Source organism: Meira miltonrushii (assembly GCF_003144205.1).
Source record: "Meira miltonrushii strain MCA 3882 unplaced genomic scaffold FA14scaffold_2, whole genome shotgun sequence".
NCBI classification, from domain to species: domain Eukaryota; kingdom Fungi; phylum Basidiomycota; class Exobasidiomycetes; order Exobasidiales; family Brachybasidiaceae; genus Meira; species Meira miltonrushii.
Window position 1 is genome coordinate 2344946 of NW_020289944.1, and position 13477 is coordinate 2358422.

General features: G+C 43.6%; 8 protein-coding genes across 8 annotated transcripts; 3 read left to right on the forward strand and 5 right to left on the reverse strand.

Annotated features, from left to right (window-relative positions):
* Positions 1 to 232: 232 nt before the first annotated feature.
* Positions 233 to 821, reverse strand: FA14DRAFT_184655 (uncharacterized protein; the record flags this gene model as incomplete). Its single annotated transcript, XM_025501402.1, has 1 exon — positions 233 to 821. A coding segment is annotated over one exon (555 nt), but the record flags the coding sequence as incomplete, so codon positions are not given.
* FA14DRAFT_160629 (uncharacterized protein) lies at positions 752 to 3804 on the reverse strand. Its single transcript, XM_025498761.1, has one exon. It carries the CDS (start codon positions 3538 to 3540, stop codon positions 952 to 954), a length of 2589 nt encoding a protein of 862 aa, XP_025355823.1. The 5' UTR covers positions 3541 to 3804; the 3' UTR covers positions 752 to 951.
* Positions 3805 to 4611: 807 nt separating this feature from the next.
* Positions 4612 to 6842, reverse strand: FA14DRAFT_172142 (aldehyde dehydrogenase; the record flags this gene model as incomplete). The annotated part of the gene is made up of 4 exons (XM_025500381.1): positions 5136 to 6842; positions 4727 to 4803; positions 4686 to 4696; positions 4612 to 4622 (listed from the first exon to the last, which is right to left on the reverse strand). The coding sequence occupies exons 1-4, from the start codon at positions 6633 to 6635 to the stop codon at positions 4612 to 4614; spliced, it is 1599 nt and encodes a 532-aa protein (XP_025355824.1). The 5' UTR covers positions 6636 to 6842.
* A 186-nt stretch (positions 6843 to 7028) lies between these two features.
* FA14DRAFT_160631 (uncharacterized protein) lies at positions 7029 to 7773 on the forward strand. The gene has a single exon (XM_025498762.1). The coding sequence runs from the start codon at positions 7322 to 7324 to the stop codon at positions 7757 to 7759; it is 438 nt and encodes a 145-aa protein (XP_025355825.1). The 5' UTR covers positions 7029 to 7321; the 3' UTR covers positions 7760 to 7773.
* Positions 7774 to 7886: 113 nt separating this feature from the next.
* On the forward strand, positions 7887 to 8569 carry FA14DRAFT_43070 (uncharacterized protein). The gene has a single exon (XM_025502331.1). It carries the CDS (start codon positions 8015 to 8017, stop codon positions 8411 to 8413), a length of 399 nt encoding a protein of 132 aa, XP_025355826.1. The 5' UTR covers positions 7887 to 8014; the 3' UTR covers positions 8414 to 8569.
* A 157-nt stretch (positions 8570 to 8726) lies between these two features.
* On the reverse strand, positions 8727 to 9355 carry FA14DRAFT_122612 (COX5A-domain-containing protein; the record flags this gene model as incomplete). Its single annotated transcript, XM_025496523.1, has 3 exons — positions 8727 to 8761; positions 8831 to 9127; positions 9256 to 9355. 3 exons carry the CDS (start codon positions 9353 to 9355, stop codon positions 8727 to 8729), a joined length of 432 nt encoding a protein of 143 aa, XP_025355827.1.
* Positions 9356 to 9555: 200 nt separating this feature from the next.
* FA14DRAFT_172145 (actin-related protein ARPC5) lies at positions 9556 to 10577 on the forward strand. Its single transcript, XM_025500382.1, has 2 exons — positions 9556 to 10349; positions 10415 to 10577. The coding sequence occupies exons 1-2, from the start codon at positions 9945 to 9947 to the stop codon at positions 10475 to 10477; spliced, it is 468 nt and encodes a 155-aa protein (XP_025355828.1). The 5' UTR covers positions 9556 to 9944; the 3' UTR covers positions 10478 to 10577.
* A 26-nt stretch (positions 10578 to 10603) lies between these two features.
* FA14DRAFT_160632 (uncharacterized protein) lies at positions 10604 to 13302 on the reverse strand. Its single transcript, XM_025498763.1, has 2 exons — positions 12789 to 13302; positions 10604 to 12718 (listed from the first exon to the last, which is right to left on the reverse strand). The coding sequence occupies exons 1-2, from the start codon at positions 12912 to 12914 to the stop codon at positions 10727 to 10729; spliced, it is 2118 nt and encodes a 705-aa protein (XP_025355829.1). The 5' UTR covers positions 12915 to 13302; the 3' UTR covers positions 10604 to 10726.
* Positions 13303 to 13477: the final 175 nt, after the last annotated feature.

The window sequence follows — 13477 nt, forward strand, 5'->3', positions numbered from 1 at the left end:
ATAACACGCAGCAAGACTTGCTTTTTTTGAGCATATATACAAGAAAGAAATTTGTGTTTCGCAAGTCATGGAAGTATGCAGTTGTCGGACTCGTACTTCATTTGAGTGAAAGACGTAAAGCTAAGCATCCTCAGACGGGGCGTACGCAAGGATGCGATGTCATTGAAACAGACGATAAGATTAATGTTCATTCACATTGGCAGAAAAGTATCTCGACAGTATGATAATGATTCGCTTATGAAATAAAAGAAAGCCTAGTTTCAGCATTATTTTTGACCACTAGCAGAAGCTGCTGCTTCCTCCAATCTCATCTTTTTAAGCGTTTTTGGACCTGGCTTAGCCCACTTTTTAGTTAAAAGCCATAGAGCGATATCATTCTTCGTAGTTTTAACGTCAAAATAATCCACAACGGGTTTCATATTATATGTTTTGGTGATTTTCTGCTTTGGGTTCTTTAAAGATTGCGCAATCTGACGTGCATGTGCAACTTTTGCTCTACTGAGAAGATTACGATTTCTTGAGGCTTTAATTTGATGGTATTCGTAAGAGCCGGACGTTCTATAAACCGGACTCTCAGGCGACTTGACGGATTGAAGATTTCCTTTAGCCTTGTCATCTGTGCATTCGATTCCCTTTAACGTCGAAGTTGAAGCAGCCAGGGCCACCATTAGAAGGGCTCGAATCGTTAACATCTTTATGGGCTTGCAAAAGAGAAGGTAAGGTGTCTCGACTGAATTATATTCAATAAATTCATCGCTTTCAGCCAAAAAAAAAACAAGTACAGCTTTGTGTATGCAAATGAGTATCTTTTGCGGTAGTGAATGTGTAAGAAGGACACGCAAGAGCTGATGAACAAGCGCATGAAACGGTTAGGTATGATCCGACAGATAGACCTACTCACAAAAGCATTGACAGATTGAAAAGAAAAATAATCTATTAGTCAGAGAAAAATTACATGGTTGGTTCCATGACACTGTTTCCTTCAGCGGCAGGTCCCCAAAATTCGCTTGGATCAAAAGCGTCCAAATCATGTTTTGAAGCAAGATCAGCTAAATCTGGACGATCGAGTAATTCACAACAAACCCTTAGGGTTTCGAAAAGGCTACTTGAGGTAACTGTACTATTTCTTGCTGCTGTTTCTTGCATCATTGCATCTCCACTCAAATCAACACTTTCCGATTGTAAACATAAAGCTGTATAAATGTGTGAAGCAGCTTCACGGTACATCTGTAAATTCAAACATGAGATACTCATATTGAAATGACAGCGTACAAAGCCAGGCTTCAAATCCAGTGCTTGTTGGTAGTAGCGTAAAGCCTCTGCACTTCTGCCTGAGTTGCTCAACGTTGCTCCCAATCGGTTGTACATCAACCAATCATCAGGTCGTACCTGCAAGGCAGCAGTGAAACAGTCAACAGCTTTTTCATAGTCTTCTGAAGCGTTGAACAATACACCCAAGGCGACTTGAATGTCAGCATCAATATTGTTTTGGGTTGAACTATGTCTGGCCAAAGCGATCAACAATTTGATCAATGCCTCATGACGTTCAGTCTGTGTTTGAGAGGCCTTATTGATTGGGCTTTGTGATTCGTCAAACTGTTTGCGGTATTCGCGTACGATTGCACGATATTCGGGAGTTGCGTCAACCCATCGTTCCACTGCTTCCAAAGCAGCATTACGATCAGATTCATTTGTATAGCTAACAGCAAGGGCTAACCAGGCCTCGCGAATAGTTGGGTCGATCTGGATAGCCCTTTGAAGTGCAGCAATAGCCAAACCTTCCCTTTCATTCTCTTGTTGCTTAACACCCAAATCTAACCAAGCGCTTGCATTGTTTGGATCTTGTTGAACGGCAGCTTCTCGTTCCAAGACGGATTGCATGTCTGCCGGCAAAGCTGCAGCTGTGGCTTCACGAGCAGGATTAGACGTTGCACCTATGTATGGATTATAAGCATGGAATTGATATTGTGGTGCTGTTGCAGCTGAAACTGGAACTTCGCGTGATTGTTCCAATCCTGCACTTGTAGCTTGCCATGTATCCCAATCTTTCTGTAAAGCATCCCATTCGGCAGCTTGCATTCCTGGAACTCCACGACCTTTGTTGCCTTGCCATTGTCGTCCAACGAAATCTGCATTCTCCAATTCGTCCATATCTTCTTCCATTCCAGCGGATGATTTACTTTCTTGCTTCAATCCTGCTGCAGCCGGTCCAAGATGTGCCCCAAGCAGGCCTTGGTATTTCATGAATTCTGCATCATCTTCTGCCTTTCTTTGCGCTTCATCTCCTCCGTCTCCTACAAATGCCATCCTATTCATTCGCATTTGTTCTTCTGCATCCTTTTGAGCATCTTCTTCTGCCCATAAGTCGTTCATCATTTGTCGTCCTTGAAGCTCTTCTTGTAGAGCATCAGGACCGTGTCCAAGAATGCGAGTAGAGTTGAGAGCATTCATTTGACTCCTTTGGTTCATTGCTTCCATCTGATTAGTAGGTCTTTGCGCTGTACTGGCGGAAGGATCGAATGCTCTGCCTTTGCCTTTATCCAGAACAGGTGTTTGAGCGGCATTTTGTTGATCGACAGGTGTTTCAACAATATCGGTTCCTTGTATACCTGCTTGTCTATCCCGAACTTTTCGCATGAGGTTGAGAAACTTGCTTTGCTTGAACTTGTCGTTGGTCTCATGTTCGACAGTTGAAACAAGTCTACCGGCTGTCTTTGCCAGCTCGTCTGCATCATTCGGATCGATCGGTCTTTGTGCTTGTTCGGCATCCTGTTCTTGAATCTCTGAAATTTGTGCTGAAGGCATTGGTTCTTGATGTTGCTCGATTGCGCTGAAAGCTGTATTCCATTGGTCAGTATCTGAAGCGAGACTTTGACCAGTCTGTTGTGCGTTTTGCATTGTTGACATAGGACGATGAACTTCTTGAGAAGCAAAGCCTGGACGATTCATCATGCCCATTTGGCCGGAGCCATATCCTTGATAAGACATTGGCATGGGACCATATGACATTGGTCGATGTAGATGATTTTGATGTACGTGTTGAGGTTGATGCTGAAGAGACGTTTGCGAGCTTGATGGGTTTGCATTCATTGCGGATGGAGAATACTCTCTTGCCCAACGAGGATCAGCATTGGCAGCTGGTGGTGTACCATGTCTGAAGCCTCGTTCGAAGTGTTCTCTTTGCGAAGCTGAAACTGGTTGATTTTGTTGAGCTGGATGATGTTGCCATGCGCCATTCAAATCAACTTGTGGCGAATGTTGCGTGTATGCTGATGATCTTGAACCTTGTGCTAAAGGTAAAGCACCTTGTAAAGGTTGCATATCAAAAGATGGTCCGCCATTCTGAAAGAAAGCTGGATTATCCGTTTGTCCTCGTATATGTTGTTGACCTCTAAATGTTGGCATCATATTTGCATCACCTTCTCCATCGAATCGATCCATCTGCGTACTGCGATCTTGTCCGAATCGCTTACCCAAACTTTGCAGTGGGTTTGAAGGCCCACAAGCGGGCCCTCCTGTCACCAAATCTGACAATGGCATGATCACCTCTCCTTGCAGGGAATTGAATGGTTTATGTGCTCATGTGAGCTATTCTAGAAATGGGTATAAGTTGCGATATCACTTTTTGGTGGTATTGGATGTTCCTGCTTTAAGGACGTATTTCGTGTTCTTAGTAGTTTGCCACCTTGTTTGGAAAGATGATGGTGATGGTTATGAAACAGACTATATGTGTTGATCAATTCGGTCACTCGGTAATAATGTCAACCACCTTCTTCATGCATACGCACTTAAGGTACTACTGAGTGTGCACTTTAAATTCTCTTTTCACAAGCTGCTCTGCCCTTAAATACAGCACGCACTGCTTATAAACAGGTAAGCAAAAATCCCCGGTTCCGGTCCAATAATGAAATCATCAGCCGTTCTTCCGGGCATTCCAACAGCGTCAATACCGGGTATGCGTAGAATGTACGCGTAAGACAGATAATATGCTTCTATTCTACATCCTTCCCCCACAAAAGGTTGATTGCAATCAATAAAGCTGTTCATGCATTATCATTATAGTGATGACCATCAGGCCACCTTTATAACCATCACACAAGTATCTGAAGTATTTTATAGCCGCGTGAATTCCTAATAATTCTCGTTCTTAAAGCCGAAACTTTGGCGGAAAAGAAAGTGATAGGCTTAAACCGAGTTTATAGTGGTGGGTAAGTATCTGCTTTTACATTAGAGCGGTGGGTCTTGCCAGAGGGGAAGGAAGCGGTCTCATATACATTACTTACTGTTTGATGTGAATGGAATGATACAGCAGTGTTATGCTGCTGCAGAATGGGAGTGTGATTCTGAACTAATCGGTTCAGGATGGTGCACACGATCAGTCGGAAATAGAATCAGTTCATTGTTGTAAAAGGGGAATTGCTGGCATCAGCACATTGTACTCTTACATGTTCTACAGAATGTCAGAGTGCGGCAAGGTACCCGCACTATGGCACGTGGGTGGCGCGTTTTTATTCAACACTGTTAGCATATATACATTCCTGACCTCGTGCTCAGTTTGCCGCATGCATGCGAACTGAGTCACGTTTCCTCGTTGGCGCAACATTAGTCTGATCAGACACAGCCTGCGTGCATTTATGCACGCATACATTAAAATCATAGACCCTTTGTCACTGTATGTATCTTACCTTCACCTTCTCTGTGAATGTCATCATTTCCCATCACTTACCCACCACTATAAACTCGGTTTAAGCCTATCACTTTCTTTTCCGCCAAAGTTTCGGCTTCAAGTACATCACCAAAATACTGTTCACACATTCAACAAACAGGAGAGAAGGTCTGAGAAAATGAATAGCAATTCGAGCATAAAGCCAGAGCAAAGGAAAGCAAGCACATTAGAAGTTAATGAATCCTGATCGTCTTGCGCCCAAAATTGCAGTAATGACGAAGAGTAGCCAAACGATTCTTGATCGTAAAGGTGATCGAGCCTGTTTCGGTAGCATGGTTGAGGAAGAGTAGGGTATGATGATAAGGTATATGTTTGATATTTGGGAAAGAAAAGGAGAAGAAGATGTGGAAAAAAAGGTATATGTTTGAGTATATCGATTATAAAAAACTTATCATACCACTCAACTTACCGGTGATGAGCTGGCATGAGGATTCTTTGGCTTTGAGAATCGGACTGGCTTGCCGGAAACCTTGGCAAAGTATTCTGCTGCGCCTTTTTGATGAGGTGGATAACGTTTTGACATGATATGTTCAACAATCGTTCCAATAATACCTTTATCAGGTGCATACAAAGTCGAACGTTCATGAGAGAATGTCTTGAAACCGTATTCACCATGGTAGTTACCATAACCACTAGGGCCTGTGCCACCAAACGGCATTTGGGATATAGCGAACTGCAACAATGTCTCACCAATGACAGCGCTTCCCGAACGAGTACGATCTAAGATTTTTTCTGCGTTCTTTGAGGAAGAGAAGATGTACAGAGCCAAAGGTTGATCTTTACTGTTGATGAAATTGATCGCCTCATCCACATTGCGGACCGGTAAGATTGGCAAAACAGGCCCAAAGATTTCATCAGACATCAGTGAATCTTCTTTGCTGGTGATCTTGATAACGGTGGGCTCGATCAATTTTTGAGATTCATCCGTTTGTCCACCATAAGTAATCGTACCCTTGGTATTAGTGATCATACCTGAGATTCTCTTGAAGTGGTTCTCGTTAACGATACGACCATAAGAGTCAGATTTACCAGCACCTCCTTTGCTCTTGGGGAAGAATTCTTCCAAAACTTTGTTCAATTCTGCAATCAATTGATCTTGAATGGTAGCTGTGCATAAGATGTAATCAGGAGCGATACATGTTTGACCGTTGTTGAGTGTCTTACCCCAAACGATGCGATGAGCTGCAATGTTCAAGTTTGCGCCTTCATCAACGTAAACGGGTGATTTACCACCCAATTCCAATGAAACCGGGCAAAGATGTTTGGCTGCCTTTTCAGCAACGATTCTTCCAACTCTTCCATTACCGGTGTAAAAGATGTGTTCCCAACGAAGATCCAACAATGCGGTAGATTGTGGAATACCTCCATTTACTACTCTTCCTGTGTCTGGGTCCATATACTTTGGCCAAAGTTCGGCAAGCAATTTAGCAGAATGAGCAGAAATCTCAGAAGGTTTCAAAACGTAGGTATTTCCTGCTGCAATCGCTGCAATGACTGGACCAACTTGAACATTGAGAGGATAATTCCATGCGCCCAAAACGAGAACTGTACCTTTGGGTTCCTTTCTAACGGTGATCTTGTGTGTTGCCCAAGGTAAACCTGCCCATTTATTTTCAGTTTTAGCCCATTTGTCTAAATGATCAATTGATTCAACGCAATCATTGATCATAATTTGTGTTTCTCCAAACTCTGTTTCAAAAGTCGGTCTTCCCAAATCTTTTCTGCATGCTTCATTGATAGCTTGACGATTTTCGATGAAAAGATACGTTAATTGTTTTAATTGATTTTTGCGGTAATTTAAATCGCGAGTCTTGCCCGTCAAGAAATTCTTACGAAGTGTTTCATTAATCTTTGCAATCTCCTCTGGGGAGTTGAAAGGTAATTGAGCTGCTTCTGGTGCAGATGACATCTTGCAAATGTGAGAATGAGATGATGGATGGAGGGGTGAAGGGAGCTATTATTTATTTCTTCATGTGTGTGGACTATATAGTAAGCTGACATTGATTGAATGTATGCGAGATGGTTGTCCTTCTTTAGCGGTTTCCGAGTTTGAAGGCACTGAGAGTGTGTGTTATTTGTTTGAGTGCGGGGACGGCGCGTAAACTGCCTTTGTGTACGCGGCTGTTTTTCCCTTTTTTCTCTTCTTTTGCCACATTTCTTCACCGCGCTATTCTACTTTTCATATGTGAATGCAATCATAATCACTCTAACGCCGAGGCCGAAGCGGAAAACGGACAACGGTCACGGTGATAAGTTACGCTTCCCATGTTGATGATGACGACGACGGCAAAGGAATGTCTTGTGAAATTAAAGCTGAGTCCGGCAAAGACAAATGAGATGTTTATTAACGTCTTGTTTGCTGAGCCGTCCGCTCAAGGGCTCAATTCTTGTGATCTCATGGGACAAAATTATTTCATACGCAAACTGACACCGCTTCCTATAGTAAAGCCGGGATCATATGATTAAGCTTTTAAAACCGAATATTGATGAGATATTCAGACTGTTAAATAAGTGTCCAGTCATGTATCTGATATCTTCATATATTCATTCTTCCCATTCCCATTTACCAATCCCGTCTCCTTCCCATAAAGCATCATGTCAACTCTTTTAGACTTCCTCTTTGTCACGGCATTTGCTTATTTCATGCTTCTGCAACCGGGGCGAGCAGTACCTGTGCAAGTTGCATCTATTGCAATGCCCCAAACAATCCAAAACACAGCATTTTCTCATAACATGCAAATGGCACACTTTGATAAACAAAAGCGTGCGATCACCAAGAATCAAATCATTTATCCATTCAAACAAGTAGCAAACAAAGCTCAACGATTTCGTTTTGCAACAAAGGAAAAGTACTTTGAGCTAAGATCTGGTATGAAATTTGCTCTTGGTTGGCATGAAGAAGGACGTATGTTTCAAGCCAAAGCTGATGAAGTAGCAGAAAAATACAATAATTTGTACGAAGTGGCTAGAAAACGAAGAGAAGATCTGATCGAAGAGAAACAGAAGGCAAACAACAAAAAAAGAAAAACATAAAAAGATAGAACTGCAGCACCCAGGATTCCCGCGTGGTCCCCCACCGCAGTACTGACTAGGCGATACCGTGCTTGACTTCGCAGATCGGACGGGATGCGGTACTTTCACGGTTCTATGGCCGCAGATGTGCATACATAGTCGAACGTTCATGAGAGAATGTCTTGAAACCGTATTCACCATGGTAGTTGCCATAACCACTTGGTCCGGTACCTCCGAACGGAACTGCGAACTGCGAACTACAACAATGTCTCACCAATGACAGCGCTTCCCGAACGAGTACGGAGGGGGGTTATTGTCAATTACATACGTACATTTGGTTCAAGTGCAGTTCCTCAAAGAACGCAGAGAAGATCTTGGATCGTACTCGTTCGGGAAGCGCTGTCATTGGTGAGACATTGTTGCAGTTCACAGTTCACAGTACCGTTTGGTGGCACAGGACCATCAGGGTATGGCAATTACCATGGAGAATACGGTTTCAAGACATTCTCTCATGAACGTTCGACTTTGTATGCACCTGATAAAGGTATTATTGGAACGGTAGTTGAACATATCCTGTCAAAACGTTATCCACCTCATCAAAAGGGCGCAGCAGAATACTTTGCCATGGTTTCCGGCAAGCCAGTCCGATTCTCAAAGCCAAAGAATCCTCAGTAATAACCTCACGAATCTCAATGAACACCAAACGCATTCGCAAGAACAAGCCAATGAAACAAACACAACCCCTCCTCGTCCACAGTCGAAGAAATCAGCTTTCCATGCATCATACAGTCCCTATTGCCTTTCTCGGAAGCATCCAATACCTGACTGCTATATGTTGGTCTGATAACAAGTAGCCCCTCCGTCCCTGTACATCGCACCATTTATCTCCTCAATCTCTACTTTCTCTTCACATTCCCTCGGACACCTCCTTGTATATTACTGTACTGTATCAATATTTTCGTATAATAAATCAAACAATGTGACGATATTAGGCGCTGTATAGTTCTTCCTTGAGGTTGATGCCTGTGCAAATGAAGGAAGGAGGTCAGCAATTGTCATTCTGCTTGTGATACCCTCCATGTGTACACTCACCAAGTTCTTCTCTAATGGGTTTCAATGCATCAAGGTATTTTTCGTATTGACCTTGATTTTCGACCTTTTCCTTAATACCTTCGAAAACACGAACGGCGGTCGAATAATCATTCACACGACGACTTGCACGCAAAGCGGCTTCAACAACTTCCGGTGCAGGAACCAAATCGTATGAGAAACAATTGTTCAATCCACGTTGTAATTCGAACAAATCATCAACTGCATCAAAAAATGAAGTGTAACGAGATGTGAATGCTTCAAAAGATTCATCTTCGTGATGAGAAGCATATCCGCGGACTGTAGAAAGAAAGGATGAGATTGGACGAGTCAGCTTGTCGCTCTTTCACCAATGTCGAATAAGCCTCCCCATCTGTCGTCTTCGTCGATTGAAACCCTCTTCCCCCCTCTCAAATCCTATCACTTACCTTGACGCAATGCAACGGGAGCAGAATAACGACCCAACATCGAAGCTCTAACGCTTGTACCAGCTGCGGCTGTACGGATAGCACCTGTAAGGAATGACATCTTTGTCTATGTTGTGATGTGTCGTAAAGTAGGATTGATGATGGCTATGGTGGAGAAGGTTTTTTGATTGATTGATTCCTTCTATTTTTTTTGATTAAGGCGCTTTGGCTGGTTGGCTGGCTAATCAATACGTGCGTGCCTTTTAAGAAACGCACACACGAAGAAATGAATGCCCTTGCCTGCCTTTCTAAACTGTCACTAGAAGATTGAGCCAGGGCGCACGCACAACATTGTGAACATTTCATCTCACCCTTTCCGATTTGGGTTACAATACGCGTGCAAGCGCAGCGCCTACTGCAATCGAATTTCATCCAATCGTCAGCAAAATGAAGCGCGCCAGCCCACACTCAGTCCGAACCTGGCCGGGAGAGAGAAAGAATCACGTGCACGCTGAAACAATGTTCGCTGGTAAGGCGTGGTGAACACACACATAATGCACAGCCAAAATCACGCTCAGGCCAGCCAAAGCAGATAGTGGGGATCAACACCATCATCATCTTGAGAGGAGTCAGCACACACGATCAGGCACGACATCCACACCTAAACAACGAGAACCAAGCATAATCTCCTTCCCTCCTCATAAGTCAACATGGACAGCTTTCGCAAGATAGACGTCGATAAATACGATGAAGATGTGTTATTAGAAGAAGAATTGATCGATGTAGATACCCGATCACCTTCAGAACTAAAACAGATAGCCCAACAGAGAACGACAGAAGTACGTTCATTGATCGGTAAAGGTGATCCACGTGGAGCGCTAGCAGTCATCTTGAATGATCCACCTTACGGAGATGCAAATGCAAATATAGAAGCGAAAAATGCTACACTTTCGGCCCTTTTGGAAATCTTTAACGTTACAAAATCTTCAGATGTTGCTCAAATTGTTAAATCTCTCAATGTCGAAGAACAAGACATTTTGATGAAGTATCTCTATAAAGGACTTGCCAGTCCGGAATTAGGAGCAAGCGCAGTTCTACTGGGATGGCACGAAAAGGTAAGTGTGGCAGCAGGACCATAGAATCAGAACATTGACTGACCATCGTCTCTCCCCGACAACAGCTCACCGAAGCAGCAGGAACAGGATGTATCGTTCGTGTTCTCACCGATCGTAGGCGTGTATAGATCTGGTATCTTGTAATGAATATTCTTCACTCAGTCTCAAAAGTTGTTTGGATTGGAGCAGTGTGATTGCAGTAGGTGTACATGATGTCTGAATGTCAACGTAACAATCTTTGTGTGTGCGTAATTAAGGTGTTGTATGAATGTTATATGAAAAGAAAAGGCTGCGTGCATATTCGTGACTGGTCGTAAAAAGATGATATAAAGAGGAAGACAAACGAAAAATAAATCAAATCTCATTTTTTGAGATTATCAGATCTTGAGCTCTAAAAAGCCTTTCACGTCACCGTGATGACTGAGCATATCCGGTCGACCTGATCGACCTTTGTTTCGAATGTTTGTCCGATCGCCTTCACCTTCATCATCAGATCCTTGACCTGTTCGCTTTTGCTCTCGTTTCGCCTTTGCATTAAGAGCTTTACGTACTTTTTCCGCTTTACGTAACTCTTTTCTCTCATGCATGCTTAAATTTCTCGTCACCGGTCTTGGTGTCAATGTTGTCTTTGCTCTCGGTGTCTTTTCCGGATCTTCTCGCGATGCTGTTCGTGTATGACGAATAGTTCGCTTGTTGGATTGTGCAAGACTAGTCGATTCTCCTTCATCAGCCGAAATTCGACCAAGAGGGGAAGATGCATAATCAGCCCAATCAGAAGGAGTCTGTTCACCACTATGCACGCTAATATTGGCAATTGCATTGGCTGCCACGGATCCGACAATATCTGGTGTATGACTACCGCCCTTTTCTCCTGTTTGCATTGGTGAGCGGCTACGGGAACGTCTTTTGGGGCTGCGAAGAGATGATGTTGGATCCTTTGATGCATTTCTCTTGCTTCTTCGTACATCACTCGAATACTTCAACTTTGATCCGCTTGCTTCTGGGGAGTCATCTGTTGTAGCATGCGTGGATGCAGATGCACCTTCTACACTCGAATGTGTTCCGACCGTATCAACAGATGAAGGAGATACCGCTCTCCAATCTCGCATATGATCCGGCATAGGTGAATGAGATGTACGTGCAGACACATCCGTACTCTCACCAAGAGGTGTAGGAACATTGCTGCTGCCCATTGTATCAGAACGAGCAATCGATCGTGGTCGCATTGCCAGCATGGTCGATTGACTTTCCGCCATTGCGTCATGATCAGAAGACTGTTCTCCTTCTTCATCCGCTACAGTCTCGTTCGCCAAAATTGCTTCCAAGGCTTCTTCCCATCCTCCATGTCTTTTAATGTAGAATCGAACCTGTTGTAGAGTATACCCACGAGTACTTCTCAAGACCAATGCTTCCTCCGTTGTGGGCTCGGAATCTTCTTCTTCATCGTCTTGTGCGGGAGCCCCATTTGATGCACCATGCTGTGTTGCAGATTGACCACTTACCGAAGTTCGTCCTTCATTGATTCTCGGCAGACCCGCGTGAGGGCCATTGATATTTCGTATAGAAGAATAATGTTCCCAATTATGGTAAGCTATCCACAAAGGACCATATGCTTCAATTTGTGAGATCTGCGTAGGTGGAGGAGTAGTGATTGTAGCGCTGGTTGAAGGTACATTTCTCGCATCAACATTTTCAGCAGCTGATGCCAACGCTGTCTGTCTATCCACCTCGTTTACGCTTTCTGTACTCTCCGAAGCGATTGGTGAAGATGCACGATTATTGACAGGTCGATCTGCTGCCACGAATGCAGTAGACAATGTACTTGTAGATAGACCGATCACTTCTGGAGCAGGCTCACCGCCTTTCTTTGCCCTTCTCATTCGTCTTAATGCACGTTCGCTTGGCGGTGGACCTTCTGATCCAGGTTCACTGCGATTTTGTGCCATCAATCTTTCGTGTTCCTTTCGTTCACGTTCCTGTATTGCTTGGGGGGACTCGTCATCTCCAGATACCACGTACACAAGTCCGGGCTGTACGATTTTGATCTCTTTTTGTTTTAGATGAGCGAAAGCTGAAAGTTCTAAATGTCCTCCGTAGGTGCCTGATTGTCGCATGGAGCGGACATAATCTTCAAACGGTTTTTCAACATCAATAAAGGCGGCAAATTTATCCGAACGTGATTCTAGGTAATCGCATACGCTTTGACGTAAGATAGCATGTTGATTCGGATACCCGTAAAGTTGATCGGACAAAGCACGAAAGAGACAATTTCCATCTCCTGTGATATTGGCAGCGTACAATCCCATCGATCGTAGTTGAGCGTTGAGCTCTTTTTCAACTTGAGCCGGATCTTCTAAGCCATTGTTCAACTGAACGTAGCAATGAGTCGGGCTGTCAGTTATCATTCTGCACTTATAGTATTTTCCATCATTAACTCACCTTTGCACGACTGCTTCTCGTTACTCTTTCTCCTCCGACATTCTTTTGAGCGGCGGCCCTTCTTCCGCTTACAGCAGACGAGCCTTTGGCTACGCCAGCTCGACGACCTTTTTGACCACGCGGCATAGCAGCCGCCTCTATGTTTATGGTACCTTTGTTGATGTAGTTGGTGATGTTCAAAAAGGTTCCCGAGTGTTTACAAGTATTATTGTTCTGAAGATGTGTCAAAGGGTTGTCATCACACCTTCAATCTTTTGTAATGATCGAACGATACTACGACGACGACAATCAAGTCGACGACGAGGTACGATCGAACTGAATCGATTGAGTGGGTAGAGAGAGAAGAAGAAGAAGAGGTGAGTCCGATCAATTGATTATCTTCTTGAAAGTTAGGTCCGACTTTTGTTTTTAGTACTTGGTTTGTGCACAATCAAAAAGACTGTCTGTCATACGAGCATCTCTGTTCTATTTCCCCCGCTTGTTGATAATAAAAATGATTACACACTTCCACACCTCACAGAATAGAACAAGATAAAATTTTGCAAACAGAAAAGACGCGGTAGAAAAAGCCTACGGCGTGCAAATTACATACAAAGTAGACAAGCTCAGGCTAATTATAACTCCCTCTTCTAATGCATTATAAAAAGCGATCACAAGGCGCCGCCGTCGCTATTCAAAATAATCATGCA

Bases quoted from the DNA above. Each gene is read 5' to 3' on its own strand.
- FA14DRAFT_160629 (XM_025498761.1), bottom strand. From the start codon at position 3,540: ATGCCATTGTCAGATTTGGTGACAGGAGGGCCCGCTTGTGGGCCTTCA.
- FA14DRAFT_160631 (XM_025498762.1), top strand. From the start codon at position 7,322: ATGTCAACTCTTTTAGACTTCCTCTTTGTCACGGCATTTGCTTATTTC.
- FA14DRAFT_43070 (XM_025502331.1), top strand. From the start codon at position 8,015: ATGACAGCGCTTCCCGAACGAGTACGGAGGGGGGTTATTGTCAATTAC.
- FA14DRAFT_172145 (XM_025500382.1), top strand. From the start codon at position 9,945: ATGGACAGCTTTCGCAAGATAGACGTCGATAAATACGATGAAGATGTG. The intron at 10,350-10,414 runs GTAAGTGTGGCA...CCCCGACAACAG, and splicing joins TACTGGGATGGCACGAAAAG to CTCACCGAAGCAGCAGGAAC.
- FA14DRAFT_160632 (XM_025498763.1), bottom strand. From the start codon at position 12,914: ATGCCGCGTGGTCAAAAAGGTCGTCGAGCTGGCGTAGCCAAAGGCTCG. The intron at 12,719-12,788 runs GTGAGTTAATGA...TGCTACGTTCAG, and splicing joins CGAGAAGCAGTCGTGCAAAG to TTGAACAATGGCTTAGAAGA.